This window comes from Morone saxatilis, unplaced genomic scaffold (assembly GCF_004916995.1).
Source record: "Morone saxatilis isolate NCDOM2014 unplaced genomic scaffold, NCSU_SB_2.0 Contig20, whole genome shotgun sequence".
NCBI classification, from domain to species: domain Eukaryota; kingdom Metazoa; phylum Chordata; class Actinopteri; family Moronidae; genus Morone; species Morone saxatilis.
The window spans coordinates 3676664-3694448 of NW_023339763.1; the positions used below are offsets into that span (position 1 = coordinate 3676664).

General features: G+C 38.0%; 1 protein-coding gene across 1 annotated transcript in view; it reads right to left on the bottom strand.

Annotated features, from left to right (window-relative positions):
* The window catches only part of doc2b (double C2-like domains, beta), a 130280-nt gene that overhangs the window by 52670 nt on the left and 59825 nt on the right, over positions 1–17785 (bottom strand). The window contains exon 2 of the mRNA XM_035666939.1: positions 17141–17220. Within this exon, the coding sequence (XP_035522832.1) occupies positions 17141–17220 (80 nt within the window). The remainder of the gene's footprint in view (positions 1–17140; positions 17221–17785) is intronic.

The window sequence follows — 17785 nt, forward strand, 5'->3', positions numbered from 1 at the left end:
ACCTAATACACCTGATGTGTATTTTCTAAGCCATATGTCCTACGTGAGTGCTTCTTTTCCACAGTGCTATCAGCCTCTTTATCAGCCAGGGCATATGTCTTCATTACCATATCTGACTGGCCTGGTAACACGTAGGTGGGGGAAGCATCAATCACCAGGAGAAGCAGATAACAGGATGGATGAGAGGGGACATTGATCTCATCCAGAGGGAGCTGACACACGAAGGAAGAAGGGGTTAATACTTTAGAGGCCACCTGGGATCAGTGGAGGCGCTCAGGTCAAGGCTACTTGAGACGATCCTGGAGTGATGGAAGTCGGCAATATGGAGAGTCGGCAGATGGGTCCCATTCATCACCAATGAATGTCAACGCTGATGAGCGAAAGGCTTAAGGAGGAGCGTGGTGGAGGTGGGGGTTGTGTCGCAAGGTCATGCTGGGACACATTAGTTTTTTAATGCCAGTCATGTCATTGATAACAAATCATTGATTTGGTGAAAAAACATAGCATAGAGGCTGATTTGTGATTTTTATCGACTGGGAGACAAACTAAACTAGCACTTAGGCAGCTAGTGGGTTCTTATCATTGCAGTGCAGCTCCATACATTTATTTTATTAATTCTCAAGGGTAAGCAGCCAAACATGGAAGAGAGAGTTCAGGTGAGATGTGTCCAGTAGATCCAATCAAAAACAGCTGTGGTAAATGAGTCCATCTGAATCAATGAGCAAGGTCTTCTTTCTAAGGCTGCCATTTGTATTAACATTCAGACCATACTTATCCATTTAATACAGACACCTGTTTCTCTACAGCCGCCTCAATAGACCAGACCTGCTGTGTTTTCTGTTAAGACTATTAGTAACATCTGATGCCGTAACTCCCAACAATAAAATGTCACTATAACTGTCTGTGTCCAACTCTATTCACTAGTATGTATTGTGTTCACATTGGAAAAAAATTACTCAGTATACCAACTAAACCCAATTGAATTTATGCTGTTGATGGACACCATGGGAGCCTCGCAATGCTGAAACTACTCACACCTGGAAAGCAGCTCCAGGAAAATCTTGAAAGGTAAAAAGACAGGACAAAGAAAGGACAAAACCTTTGAACCTTTGGCAGTAACTTAGCAAATAACAAAAAATGGTAAGTATATTAATTTCTCATATACTAACACAGGGGTTCCCAAACAAGGACCTTTACATTAGACCCAATTTGAGAGTATTTTGTCTTAAGGAAGTGTATTTTTATTTTTAGGTAGCTAAAGAAAAAGTCTTCATCAATCAACAGGCATGATCTCTATAAATTACATTCAATCACAGCCAGCCCTGTTTCTTTCCTTGATGTTCCAACTTCCAAAAAACTTTTAAATATAATATTCCTCCTTTTGATGGAGACCCCCTACAACCTACTCAGGAACCCAGACCCCAGTTTGAATACTACTTTACTAACAAAACGGTACACTAAGAAGAGTATATCACACAGTATAAGCTATAATTGATGTTGAAAGTGCATTAGGCCTTATTTTTGCACTTAGTGTGAGATAAATCAATGTACATGCACTTTACAATTTTGTTCTGATGTTTGTGCTAGCAGATATCAACTAATCTTCAGTGGATAAACCACTGCCAAAATCAAATTTTAAAGCTTTGCAAATAGCAAATACCAAATGTTTGTCCAAGGATTATTACTTTTATTATTTCTGGGTTGGTGCCAGAGTCACTGCCACACTTTTACATTTTCCTGTTGAAGGTAGGGATGTGCCCACACAAACAAACTGAACAATTTGAGTTTAAAGGTTATGAAATTTAAAACATTATAGAAGAAAACAACTTTTTGTAGAGTCACGGCCTCCTGAGCAGAGAATGACGTCCTCTGTGTTGCTACCTCAGCCTATCTGTGTCTTGTTTACTTCTCCAGTCCGGCATAATGCAAGTGAGTCCCTCAGTGTTCAAATGAGAGCAACTGAAACGGCTGTTTTTCTAATCTGTGTCTGTAAATTAAGACCAGAGTTAGTGATTGTTGGAACAGTGCAAAGACTGATTGTTGGATTGTGGGAACAGTGGGGCGGCTGTGCTGTGGCTCCTGTAGAGCGGCTTGTCCACTAATCAGAAGGTTGGCGGTTCCGGCTCCTCCCTCTGCATGTCGAAGTGTTCTCGGGCAAGATACTAAACCCCAAATTGCTTTTGATGCTGTGCCATCGGTATGTGAGTGTGTGAATGGGTTAGTTAGTTGCTGATGAGCAGTTGGCACCTTGCATGGCAGCCTCTGCCGTCAGTGTATGAATGTGATATTTCAGTGTAAAGTGCTTTGAGTGGTTGGAAGACTAGAAGGGTGCTAAATAAGTGCAGTCCATTTAACATTTACTGACAAAGACCGTTTTGGGGAGGTTTTTTATTTTGTTTCTGTCCATTTTGAAGTTGCGATGTTAAGATGATGAGATCTATGGAATCTTTTCTGGTCTAGCAAGGGACTGTTTCTGGTTAAATAAAAGTCAATCTCTGTAGGGATCCCTTCTATAATGTTGCCAGACACTTGGATAACAATCTGAGTCTGTCTTTGGCAAAAACAAGCACTTTTAGTGGACATACTCTGACAGAGGCATTTGTTCCCAAGGACTAGCTACGTTGCTGCCATACAAATGCAAATATTTTCACATCTAACTCAGTAAATTAAGGGTTTATTTTGATCAAACAAGGGTTAATGACTGTTGGAAAGACTGACGATCACAACCTGGCTCAAGGCTGAACAAAGAAGGGGAGAACACACATGAGTTGTAACTAAAAATTAGTTTATTTTACATGACTAACAGAGAAATGATACTAAAGACAAATTAAATTCAACCAAACCAAACAAGGTGAAAGCCAAGGAAGAGAGCAAGACTAGTTCATTGCCTACAGCCTTTATAGTCTTGCCACCAGACCGGGTGAACTTAATCTGACTGATTACCCGACTCCATCCATCAGACTCTTTGAGGGAGAGACCTGCTCAGAGGGTCGTTGCACTGACAAAAACAGTTTTGGTGAGTTTTATTTAGTTTCTGTCCAGTTTGAAATATGTTTCACAATTATCTGCGAGGTAAAATGACAATTGAGTCTGGTTGGCTGTTATGCTCTAGTGGACATCTAGTAGAGGTGAATTCATATATACCCTTCAAGTATCCCTCAATTTGTTACTTCCAGTGTGAACACAGTACATGCTTGCAACATGTGTAGAATTAGTATAATGTACAAATCATGAATCACAAGACCTAATTACAAATAAGAACCTGAACACCACTGATTCATGATGTGTAACAATATCTTGTATATAAGGATGGAGTTTACCTTTAATTAATCAGTAAACTAGTTGACCTTGGAGTCCTGTGCAGTCAATCAATAAATTGCTTTGCACGCTCTTGTCAGTAGTTGTTATCAAAGTGTTTGCTTTTAATTAGTTGAATTGTCTTGGTGAGTAATTATATACAATATGCAGTACTGTACAAACAAACAAAGAATGGGAATAACACAATTGAAGAATTAACTTTACAGGAAACATGACATTTTGTTTGTAAGTAATGGAATCACATTACGATGGTAATGAGAGGGAGCTGAGAAGAGGTCAGCTAGGGGTTGCTGATGGTTTCGATAAGGATTCACTGGGTCTTGAGGTTGGCTGGATAAGACTAAGGATTGATTAGTAGGGACTGGTTGGGATTTGAGCTTATCTCAGCGGCTTACCTTCTTGTATCTGGGGACAGGAAGCTGTTTGTTTCCAGCAAACATAAAGCAGCAACACACAGAAACGATGAGAGCATGCAAAAGAGTAAGGTGGAGGAGAAAAAGGAAAAAAAAACATTCAAAATGTTAAATTAAAGTTAAAGCAATTGAATCAACATGCAAATAAGAAAAAATGTGATGGAAAGAGTTTACACAGATCAGGGAACTGCTGAAATGTTTTCTGTGTAAAACTCAACGATTTTCGCCACCCACTTATTAGTTAATTTGTTTATATTTGGCTTATTAAGTTATTGCGGTTTGAAACAACAGTTGGCTGACAGTTTGGGGCAATAAGTAAACTAGTCTGAGTAACAAATAACAGCCTGACTTCAAGGCAGACTTCAGGATCACCTCAGCAGGTGTTTCTGCCCACAAAGTTTCACACAATCCGCTGACAAAGGCAGAGAAATTAAGTTGAAGTTTCAACACATAAAAAAACACCTCCACGTGGCGAGTGGTACACCTTCACCGACACCGACAGCAAAAATAAATAACATATGGGAAATGATAAAGTGGTTGGCATCCCATTTTAAAGAAATAGTCGGACATATAGGGAAACATGTACAACTATTATTTGGTTTCTTTCTGAAAGTGAGATGAGAAGGTTGGAGTTAGGACCTGGTTAGCTTAGCTTAGCTTAGTATAATATATAGGAATATATAGTATAATATAAGGATAACTATTGTGGTTTTAAGTTTAGTCATGGAACTATTTCTTGCAGCTGGGCACAGTGAGTTTTGTTATCAGTGAGGTTGTCGGGTTTGTTACCCTTGTGCCTGTACATAAACTATAACCAAAACCTGTGCTTATTGACCAAATCTGGCAACCTGTGCTATAACTGGAGAATCCAGGCAGATGGATAAACTGTAGCTTGTCAAGAAATATTTACACCATGTCGCTCCTTTTTAAAAGACAAGTTTGTGTAAAGAGTAAACAAACAAGATACAACGTGCTAATTAGTGAATTTTAGGGGTGTTGCTATGTGTATTTATGAACTTTGAACAGATCTCTTTTGTTAACTGGAACATAAAGAGAAATGTATAAATGACAAGTAATAACCAGGCTGGCTGTTTCTACCTGCCTCCAGTATTTATGCTATGCTAGGCTAGCCACAGCTGGACTTCATGAGACTGATATCCATCCTCTCATCTTACTCTCTTGCTGGACTACTAACCTTTAAGCTGATGACGCACAAACCTCACAATATACTACAAAAGGCAGACAAAAAAGCTTTAGTCCCAGGCTTGACAGCACTAGTATTAACTGTTAAGATATGAATCACAATTGATTTTTTTTTTGCTGTGGCCATAACATAGCAGCTACTCACTTCATCCTTTCTGAAAAGCCTTGTGGGAAAGACATTTCATCAATATTTAGAGCTGAAATGTGACAGATTGAACAATAAAAATGAAGCATTTCTCAGATTTTTCCAACATTACTGTAATGCAAGGATTACAAATGAAGACAAGTTGTTTTATGAAGCCTTATTATGTAAAACCAGCGACACGAAAACAGAACAAACACTGATAATGAATAAAAAAGACCAAAAACTAAGAAACAGAGCCAGTGTGTAAGTGTGCTCCCACACACGAGTGTGTGGGCATACCAGGCAATGAAAGGGCAGTCTACAGAAGAAGGACAATGAAAGACTGCAGTGGAGTGTTAAGGTAGGTTGTAGTGTAGGCGGTGCTGAATAAACAGGTCTTGGATCTGCAATTGAATAGTGAGACAGCGTCTGATTCACGGATAAGGGCAGGGAAACTTGCTTTTCTATGGAGGGAGGTCTTAGAAAAACACTATTCACGCAGCTATTTACTTTAATATGTGTGGGATGGAGGGATACGACAAGGTATGACTACACTTACAGAAAGGAAGTAAAGTAGCAATATATCAAGACAGGTTAACTAAAGGCCTTGTAAAGCTTTAGTACATAAAAAACATACTGGCACCTTTTAACAGAACCTCAGAATTTGCAATTCTGATAAACATAATAAAACTGTGCTTCCCGGTGCTGCTGATAACGCTGAGTCGTTCATTCTCTGTTTAGTATAAATAAATATATGTAGATAGTTATAGATATATAGATAGTTCAAACAAACGCAGAACTTTCACCCAGAAGACCAGTTTGTCTCCCATGGGAAACCAAACATAAACACTGAGTTATCATAAGTTTTGAGCATCACTTACATCACATTATTTACATAACGTAGTTATTTTAGCCAAACCATGATCTTATCCTAAACTTAACCAAGTAATTTTGTTGCCTAAGCCTAACTTTGACCCAACAACGTGTACATGTATTAAAAAGGCTATCTGGCAGAAAAGCTTTGTGACAACCCAAAAGGCTGCTGTGTGTGTCTGTATGAGGGGGCATGACAAAGTGCCAGTATTTGACGACCTCGGATGAAAATGGGTTTCATTGTCGGTTAAAATTCCTATTATTTTATTTTATTAAGCAAATATTAACATGCTAACATGCTAAACTAAGATGTTGTGCTTTATACCTGCAGTGCGTTAGCATCGTCATTGTGAGCATGTTAGCAAGCTGTCTAACTACAGTCTCACAGAGCCACTGGCAAGGCTTTAGTCTTGCAATCAACATAATGTTGAGGAAACATTTTTCCTAAATAAATCTGCTAAAGCGAAAAATGTTCCTTACTGAATATGCAATCTGCAAAATGGTCAATGGCAATTTCATTGAGATTTAATATGTTTTTAGCAACTAAAGCCTTGATACTATTTTTAGGGTTATAGACATTCAAAGGACCTGAATAGGTTAGGAAATGAGTGTGCTCTTGTGTGCAAAATTAAAAAAAGGTGAAGGTGTAATGATGTAAAAATGAAAGGGGTACTTTCAGGGTTTAGTTACCTTGTGAGGCAGTTGGATTCACAATTCATGATGTTGCGAGATCACAAAATCACAAGATCATGCGAAAATCTCTTCCTCCTTAAGAGATTAGTACATGTTGCTAGCATCAGTTATATCAGAATTAGAAAGTATTTCTTCAGCATTCAATGGAAATGATGTTTTGCTCAGCTTGTCAGTTGAAGTCAGCCCATGATAGTGTTAGACAGGTGACTCATCCAATCACCTGCCAAGTATTATGTGCCCTTTTCCAAACAGTTTCCAAGGCCGACTATCCAGATGGTACACCATAACAAACTATCTAATCAGGGATTTTGTATTGCAGTTCCATAGCATAAATTGGTACAGAAAATCAAAGCAGCAGAGGCCGAAATATTTTATGGTGACTTAGGGCTCCAGATCTAAAAGTGCTGATTCCATTTACAATAATGCAACCAAGCATCCTTTCCTTATACTCTCACTGTCTGGTAAACACCCGTCTTCCAAACTCTTTATAACCAAAACATGCGTTTACAATAACCCAGAAAAGAGAATATGTTGTACTGTGCAAAGTACACAGACGACAAAGTTATGAGAAACTTGGATGGCAATGCTGAGCTGAAGCCAACTGTGAAGGAAGCAAATGGCCATTTTTGGCCACAGTAACTCCAACAACCCATGAACTTATTCAGAAAGTCAGATAATCTACCTCCAAGTTGATTGCCATTGCAGGAACGTACTTGGGTCACATGCACTCACTGCCCCTGAAAAAATCCCTGCTATTAAGGCGGAATTTTTTGTTTGGCCAAGCCAAGCGTTATCGGAGTGGAGTGAGAAGTGCTGAACATTGCTGATTCAACATGTGTGCAACATTCATTCAGCAATCTGACCAGCAGTGGTCGAGATATCTTGCTGTGCACCAAACTATTGACAGATGAACAGACAAGCTGACAGACTGGCTAGTGCTGCTGTCCTTAGGTCCTACTGCTACAGGGGCAAAAATGAACAAAGAGACAAGCCGTTGACAGTGAGGACAATTAAGGACTTACGATACTGAACACAAGGAGATGTAAAATAGACCTCAGAGCTGTGACTTGTTACCAGCTGAGATAACAAATTGCAAAAGTCAGGTGTGAGTGAAACCACTTAGAAGCAGTGATGTGAATGCCAACAAAGTGCTGTAAGCCTTCCAGGCTGCTGTGTGTGTCCGAGGTCCAGGAGATTGAAGGTTGACATGAGGCACTTATCAGCCATTAATACGTTGTTTCTTATTTTCAACAAAAGCTGGGAAAGGGATTGTTGAGAGTCAGAGTGAGTGAGCTACAGTTGGCAGTTGTTTTTTAGAGAGAGGTGTAAGATTGTAAATTCTCCAGTAATTTTTTCCGCTCTCATGAAGCTCAGTACCCAGAACAAAGGCAGAAGAGCATTGTCTCTGCATCTGTCCATACAGACAGGCCTCCTGCAGTGAGGAGTTCTTTGGATTTTATGGTGATGTGATGATGTGCTGAGGCATAACAAGACATAAGGATGCCTGCAGTAGAGCTGAAGTACAGTGACAAAGGGCTATCTTGTTTTGCCTGATTTTATGTGCACTATAATGCTATTGCACGAGTGAGTGGAGAGATCTTTATTCAGCCGAGGTGAGAGAAGCTAAAGAAAGTGGCAGGGTGTTACTTTGTGAGATTTAAAATGGTACAAATAGGAATGAATGGTTATTTTATGTTTACATGAGGTGAATAGCTGTTGTTTACACTGCCACAGGTAGGGCTGTCCTTTAGCATTAATGGACCAGTAGCTTCATAGCACACCATTTATGCTTTTATTTTGAAAATGCGCTGTGTGGACTGTGTGTAGTAAGATGTGTTTTAGCCTCTTGTTCAAATAACTTGTAGTGATGATTTCAGCCTGTTGTCTGTTTGCATACACAGCATATATACATGTATAGTACTGCATAACTTTGGCCTTGGGACCCTAGTCAGTATATAGCCACATTCTGGACTTGGAGCTCAGAACACTCTTTTTTGATAGAGCTAACACAGTTTTATTTAAGTTTTCAAAATAAAAGGACCACTACCTGCACACAGAGCAGCAGCAGAAGTGAGATCTGATTACATGTGGTCACTCGAGACGCATGTGGAGACGCATTCTAATGCCAGGTGTAAACAGGGCCTTCCACTTTTTTGTGTGTTTTTCTTGGAGATAGAGGGAAATTTAAACAAATTAACATCAAGTTTTTTTAAGGTTCTGTTGTCTTCTAAAATGCTGTATGTGCAGTGCAAGAAGTGTAAACAGTATTGGATCAAATAAGCATATAAATGCAAATGTATAATGTGACAACAACAAACATCTTATCTTACTTTGCATCGCTCATCACTTGAAAATAAAGCATAGCAAAATATTTAAATAAGTCTCAGGGTGCTGATAAAGGACTCTGAAAGAAAATAATAACTGCCATTCGTGGTCTTGGGAGAGCAGCACAGAGACTTCAGCATTTTGTTTTTTCAGGCAAAGTAAATGTAAAATACATGTATACAGATACATATATCTTCCCATAAGCCTTAGAGATCATTTTATGTAATTTTTCTTTAGGCAAGTCATTGGTGGCTTTGGTGTGCTTCACATATTTCTACTTCACCCTCAAGGTGTGTTCAGACTGACAGCATATTTCGCCTCCAGTGCTTTCTGTTATTTCCCTCCAATCTCTCTCTTTTTTCTTCTGTATGATTATGAAGCATTCATCAAACTAATTTTTCTTTCAAGTTGAAATGTTTTTAAGTCATATACGTTTTTGTCAGATACGTTTTTGCGCCTATTTCTGCCATTCATGTCTAATTGCAGTTTTCCATTATATGCTGTTGTGTTCGGTCTCAACACATGGTCACATAAGGACTTAACTGACTTAACCCACTATATTATGGCCGTATTTCAGTTAAACTTCTCACTTCTCAACTGATATCATATATGTTATCATATGTTGATATCAGACTTAACTGTTTGGCCCAGTGTGTTGAGAAAAGAGGGAAGGTACCATAAGACTTGCACTACAAAACTTTCCGCTTGCACACTACTGGTAAGATTTTTAAGTGAAGCATCCTCACTATGTATTTGCTTAGGCCACAGTAAGGCCATTGAGCCCTGTTTGATACAGCGCCATCTTATTCATTCAGATAGAAAAACCTGTGGTGCAGTGGGGCTCTGGCAAAACAATGCAGGCAAAAAGTTTTTCCTGCAATGCAATATCATCCATGTTCATCCACTACGTTCATCTACTACACCATCGTAGTTCTACTGTTTACCTTGTGAGCGTTACAGTTCCCACCGTGATAATTTGCAGAGTTGTCAAATCCTGTCTGAGTATTACAGACTGTTGTGCAATGTTTTGATGTCTAAGAATCCTTTAAACTCATTCATTCTGGTACCAGCAAAAACACACCCCGACCTACACAGCCTTCTACTTTTTAGTCTGAATCCTCGCTTAGACCATCAACAGCTGCTAACTAATGCTAATTAATCAGTGGTCTACACTGTTAGGCACTTTTAAGACAGTTAATTAATAAGATAAAAAATCTTACCAGGATGATAAAGAAGAAAAGATTTTGACATGGGTGAACTGGTTAGTGAAATGGATGCTTTTTGCAGTTAATAATAACACCAACTCTCCTGTGGCTGCCTAATACAGTGGGAGCAAACAGTGAAAAGGATCTACCTATTGATCTATATTGGCATATTCATGATAACGAGGCATCATTGTCATTACAGGGCTTGGACATTCTCAATCAGTTCAATTCATTGACTTTGTGGAAGTGGAGAAAATGGGAGGGGCAGAGCCTGAGAACAACAGTCAATGTATTTGAATTGATTTGTCTTGAATAGTATATAATTCACAGCCGGTTTCAACTGGAATTCAGTGTGTCAAACAGAAACAAACGGAGGTAAGACAAAAGAAAATGCCATTTACCTTGTAGTTTTGGAACTAGACATTATTGAGCAGGAAAAACTCTATTGATATCTGAGGTCTTTAGAGGAGCGAGGGCAGTGAGTCATTCTGCACGCAGGGACAACTACTGTGTGAAAACACCCCATCGGCTGAAATTTTGACCAAACTCCTTTTATCTGTGTTTGAGTCATAATGATTCTTCACATCCTGACCATTCCAGCCAACAGAGATGGCAACCATGTAGAGGAAGTGCTGTTAGCTCTGAGCTATATCTGTCTCTCTAAATGTCTACATGCATGTATTCTCCTTTAAATTAATTAAAGCCTATTTCAAAGGGGCTAAATTGACTTATTTCTGTCATGTGAGCCATTACAATGGCCTGATCCGCTTAGTGCAGTGAGCAGCCTGCGAAGACGGTGAAGCTATAGACGGAGTCATGTTAGGAGAGTAAAACTGAGTTAAGACTCAATACCTTGCTAACAAAAGTTAATGTCTGACCCAAATATCGTAGTCCACCATTAATTTTATAACATTATTCTGACCGAGCATTGTCAAATGGGGATGAAAATCTGGATAAAAAGTACTGTTTACATATTACAGTTTTTTTTAAATGTTTTGGCCAAAAATGATTGAAGGCAACTTGTTCCAGTGAGAATAAAAACCCTCTGGCTAAATGTGAGATATGACTGCATGGTCTGACTCTTCACTACTAGAAACATGGAAGTGAGGTAATTTATGACGTTTTGAGAAAGAAACTACACTGGGGAAATTTGCAAGGTCAGGCAGAATTCCTGGCAGGTTGGTTGAATTTGTGTTAATTTTTGCGATCACGACACTGCAACTTTCTGGAAGGACTAATATTAGTACATTTCTTCTCTAATTACTGCATCAGGAGTCATATGGTCAACTTAATTAGTTCCACACAATGTTGGGTAGTGGACATGGCTTTACTGACGATTGCGTTACATTAGTCTGATTATGTTTTGTCAGTAACGAGTACACCATTTGAATTACATTAGTTACTAACTACGTTAATTTTATATTGCGGTGTCAGATTGTATACCTCCTTTTCCCAGAGGATAACTTACATATGCTATATATATATATATATATATATATATAATATATCTGCTAGAGTGATCAGTCTGCTGTGATAAATCAGGTGCAGTGAATATTTGTATGAATTTCCATACCCATTCCATATTTTGTTCCCCTCAAAATTCAAATAGCATGAGATCAAACATGCAGCTTTCATTGTGTCACTTTTCTTGCATTTTACTAGCGCAAAGTAAATTATATTTACTGAATAAGAGAAATGCAGTTTGATTGTTTAGCACCTAAAAAGGGCTGTAAATCCTCCAATATCAGATTTTTTTTTTTTTTTTTGGTTTTTGTTTCTATGTGTGTAAATTAGAGGAGATTGAAATGAATTGAAGCCTTTTGATGTATGCTGCACAATAGAAGAATATTCCTCCTTCATCTGTCTGCCTTTTTAGACAGCACCAAAGAAGTTAAATGTCTCTGGTACACAAAGCAAGGTTTCATTGTAATATACTTATCTAAATAGAATCACTTAATATAATAAGCAAATGAACTGGTTACTATGTTCTTAATAATTTAAATTTGATTGACAGATGCCAAGATACTCATCATTGCTCATAGCTACACTATTTGTGCCCACACCCCAAGCTTAATTGAAACACTATTTGATGTCACTGTAATGTCTTTGGTTCAAATGAGCGCCAGTTTTACCCCTCCAGCAGTGATTTGCTTGGTGGCATGGCTGCCAGTGTGGAAATAAAACAAAGCTCACTTTGACAAAGTAAATACCCCCAAAAGATAACGTTATATCACATGGTTTTATCTCATAAAAAAAGCCCAGTAATCTTTGAATTTGTCCTATGGTGTAAAAGTAGCCATCATTAAAAAAAACTAAAAGGTAATTATCAAATAGTTCTGGCTCTCAAAGTACTGACACGTCAAGGTGAAGGATTTAATTAAATGTTAACAAGAGAGAGTCTATGGGCTAGTTGTCCTACTACCTTCATTCTTACTGCATGGTTCAGAGCCCTTCATTTCCGCTTACAAATTAATTCCAAAGTAGATTACCAAGTGTAGTTGGTAAGAAACCCACAGACTTCTCCTTTCTGTGTATATGTTATCCAAATTGCTTCACTCTCATAAATATTTACAGGTTTCTCAGTATCCATATTAATCTACTGAAAATACTGGGGATTTTACAAGCACAAATATCAGTTTCATTGAGTATCGATGATGGAATTCACAAGAAACATAAGTAAAACAAATCCTTACTATTGTGCTTTTGTTATTTCTGTGTGCAGTAATGAGAATAAGAGAGGTACCCCAAATTACTCAATCCTTCTTTTTGAAGCATACAAAGCACTAAAAAAGAAAACCATAAGGTGATTGATAAATAATATATGATTTTCTTTGTAATAATAGAGCAGAAAGAAAAAGTGAAAATGCAGAGGTGATGATTGACGGCCTAATTGTACGGCAATAATGCAGGTAGCATTTTGTCCGTATTGTGTAGGGTGGGTGAATGAGGGGGCAATGAAGGGCCTTGGACACATTAAAATGTATAATATGTGGGAAGGTTTCTTGCTGCTGCATCTCGCTGCAGAACTACACCTATTCATGCTTCCAGAATTACATGGTCAAAATGGGTCTCACCCAAAAATTGTCAAACCCATAGTCCTAAAGAAAGGAGGTCTTATGAATCTTACATTGGCACAAAAAAGGCCAAGAGCTAAGAGGTAGAAAATAGTTTTATTGTTCATATAACATTAAATTGCCTCCCGTTTTTTTTGTTTTTGTTGTTGAAATCCAATATTTTCAATAGTGTTGTCAGTATAACAGAGAAAAAATCTACTTCTGAATAAATTTGCCAAGAGAAAATGTGAAAAGAGCAAAGTACCAAAGATGAATCCCTGAGAGACTCCATAATGCAGTCTCTCAGGGAGACTGCATTATGGAGTGTGATGATGATTGCAAGACTAATTGCAAAATATTGTATTGTTTTAAAAGACATTTGGAAACAGCATTTTAAAAGCCTTTTTTTTTTTCGAGTTTCAGGTGTTGGGTTATTGAATTACTGCTTGTTTTAAACAGTATGTTAAAAAAACTGTAGCAGGAGAGCTGTTGAAAAGACAGTACTGGAGCCAATAATGTCAATTTCTGGTTTTAAAAAACAAACAAAAGGGCATTATATCAAGAGACCAAGTTATCAGTTTCAAACAACAGACACTGTTTCTAAATAACAGAAAAACTGGCTTAAAATTGGTTTGCATTAGCCAAATTGGAGAAGAATCAGACAGAGAGAAGAATGGGCGCACTTGATATTTAAATTAAATGTTTATATTTTGACATTTGGAAATAAAAGGAAAACTTAAATATTGCTTCATAGTTAACAGTTATGTAACAAAATAATTAACATTCATTCATTGCAGTTTTAACTGTTCTCTGAGAAATACTATTCTTACATTCTTTCAAAAAATTTTTTTCTTTACAAATTTTCTGAGTTTTGCAAGTCGTACAGCTCTGGTGTGTCATTCAGCCCATGTTGGATTTTGGGTTTCTCCATTTTGAAAGGGTCAGTGTGATAAAAAGTAGTTGAATAGGTGGAGTTGTATATAGAGATAAGGCCCTCTGCATTCCCCACATACAACACATTATTCACGTATAAAGCCTTTTTAATGCAAATTCAATTCAGCTCTTTTTGCTTGTTAGAATAATCATCAGACCAGTGGCCTTTTGCACCCTCTTTGAAATTCTTTTGTTTGCTTAAGTTATGTTGTCTGGTGACCTTTTGTCAATTCCTGCAATGCACACCATTTATTTTTCTGTCCAAATGCCAATAGGGCTATGATAACATAAGCAGTGTATATGTGAGCTATCACTGCAGCATAAATATCAAAACCACTGCACACTGTCATTCTAACCAGCTCAGCAGGCACCAATATCAGTCCCCAGAATTTAGTTAAGTGTTTAACCTTCTCCAATTCCTCCCGATCTAATCAGAAAAATGCTTAATTGAGGTAGGCACAATTACTATTGAAGCTACTGCAGCTTTGGCAGCAAAAGCAACAAAACAAATCTATGGCTAGAAATACCATTAAGGGATTTAGCAAACAAATTAAATCATGGAAATGGAGATATACAGTAGCCCTATTTGAGAGAGAAAAGGCATTTTCTTTGGTTGGCTAGGCAGCAGCTGAAGTCCAGGACCAAAGCAGTATAGAAAATAACCACCATAAATCAAGATGGCCTCATGCCCACTCTGCTGTCCAACACTCCTGCCAACACTGGCTCCTCTGATGCCCACTTTCCTCCATACCAGCTATTCAGGCAGACAGATAGGAAGAGTTATAGCTGCTGACGGCAGCCATGGCTGTCAGAACCACCACTTCATCACAACAAACGCAGGAGAGGGAAGCAGAGAGAATGACACATATGGACTCGTATATTGGATCAAAATGGGCTTTTCATTAAAAATTAAGTATGGTTCAGTTATTGCAGTTCACCTCCAGTATTGTGGATGTATTGGTTATTATGTATTGTTTAAGAATTTGTCAATGCTACTTTGGTTGTCCATAAGAAGCCTGTACACAGTATTGATTCAGATGCAATCTACTCTGATCTAGTGCCAGCTGATATACGGTACAGGATACTTTAGCTCTTCAGCTTTGCTGCTCTTTCAAACATGAACAAATGAATAAAAATAAAACTAAAAATGAAAAATGTTACATTTTGTCTTGTGACTTGTTCACTTACTAATGACTTGAAGGACCAGTGTGTAGGATTTAGTGGCATCTAGCTGTGAGATTGAACTACCTGAACACTGCTCACATCTGTGTTTGATGACCTGGCAATGAGGTGGCCGCAAATCTCACAAAAGATGTGAGCAGCCTTACAGCCACTGTTTGGTTTGTCCATTCAAGGCTACATGGCAGTTCAACGTTGGCTTCCTCAATCAAGCAGTTAGGAGGGAGGGAACATGTGATTGGCTGAAAGGTGAGAGAGCGGTGGCAACCTTACTGTTAAGGTAAGTGCCATTATGAAATAAAAAGTGACACTAAAATGTAACATTATTTTTATGTTTTAAGTAAATAAAACTTTAACTTTAATAAAAATGTTATCTTCCAAAATAAAAATGACCTGCTATAAACCTCTGTTATTATGAAAATAATTATTACATTATTTATATATTTAGCCTTAATATTGAACCCTTCAGGGCTCCATACAAGTCCTTACCATCATGCTGTTGGCTCACTGACATGGCTTACTGTCACACCTCAAAGTAATGGAGCCGTTGTTTATGCTATTAGCTACACCTGAGCTTTTACTGCTTAGGCCACTCAGATCATGAGAAGGGTCAACTGGCAGCTCCAGCTTGGCACTGGGCTGGTAGGCTTTGAATTTTAGATATCTGCAGGAAGTGTTGAGTTTCACTGTCAGCAGCTCAGTATGGAGAGAAGGAAAGGCACAGCAGATCTGATAGGAATTAATTAATGAGTGAGAAGAAGATAGTTTCTGTTCAAAAGAGAAACTGCAGACCAACCAACTGAGAGAACTGTGACTGTGACAGCAGTACTGTATGTTGTTGTACTAATGGAAATGATGAAAAATTATGCTCCTAATTTATCAGAAAAACAGTTAAATATTCAGGAAGTAAACTTGCATTAATAACAAATAGCAGCACTGGCAAATTAACACCTAAAACAGGAGCAGATTATAAAGTCTTCTCAATACAACGTAATAATATATCTAGAAAACAGAGGAAATAAAAAAGGGTATCTCTTTAGTTGAGGTAGCTATAGCCTTGGCCACTATTTGTTATTTTACAGTCCAATGTTCACTCTCCTTTAAGCTCTCATTTGGTCTTCACCAACTCCAATATTGATGCTTTGGCTGCTATATGTTTGCCTTTCTTTACCAGCTAGTCACATTAGATTATTTTTCAATATAAAACCTACTGATTAACGCCGCTTCAAGCAAAGAAACTCAATTGGTTCGATGCAAATTCTTGTTCTGTTTGCTAGCAATATGCTTTAGAAATAATTAATGCTTTATGAGATGAAAATAGATATAAATATCTCTCTCACAGAGAAATGTGGGACGTGTTAAGTTGCTATTCCACAGCCTTTTTGCCAGTTCGTGTAGGCTGATACGAGAGTAGGCTGCTGTAAAAAAATATTCATACATGACAGTCAGAATTAGAAAACATATTGAAAAATGGTCAATTGGTTTATATTGATCTGCCTTTTAGTGCTTTGTTACAAGGTAGTGACAGGTGTTTGTACAATCAATAATGAATGAATAGTAAAACTGTCAATATGGCCACAACATTAGGGATCAATTTAGCTAAATCTAACAAGTACGAACATGTGATGCAATTTGTTTCGTATTAGTGTAACCAAAGGCCCGATGCTGACTGATCAAAGCAGAGGCAGTGAATCGACTGTTGATAGATACACTTGAATTGTTCACTGAAGGATTTCATTCAAATTCTTGTAAAGTACCATCAAAGCAACCATTTAGAGGCTGCTAATTAACGTCATCATTATCGTCATTATGGCGGCTCACCTTGGCTTTGTTAATGGTGCAGTGTAGTGCATTGTTCTCCTGGTCATACTGCAAACTGAATTCCAAGGTCCCCAATGTAGCTGTGAAGACAGAGAAGGAGAAGAGAAAGAGAAGGAAATCAGTAGCTGGAAAAGAAGTCTTAATGGCACACAAACAACCTCGCTAGGGAGAGAAAGAAACACAAACCGCCTGCCTGCTTTCATTGTTTAAAAGAATAGTCCTAATGGGAAATCTCATGGTGTTCTTGGCACTGGCATGTGATAGCAGCCATAATAATCAACACAGAAATAAACACACAAGAAATGGACATTAGAAAATTGTTGAATAGAGCTTTGAGTTTCGTGTTTCATCAGTGTTTTTCTCTGTCTCAATTTGTGGTGCACGGACTTGATTAACAAAGTGCAAGTAAGCCTTCATAAATAACTAACAGGATCCTTTTTGGAAAGGTCTGGTATAATATTTATTTAAGATCCTATTTCATTTAATTCCCTTCTATGTGTACAGTGCATTTGTAAAACCACACTAATCAGTGTTATAGAGGCAACAGACCTTTTTCAAAGCAGCCATTTTGACCTGAAATAGTAAACACAGGTGTTACCAATGATAATACGAGTCGGGTGCTGCTATTGTGCATGTTGGCTCACT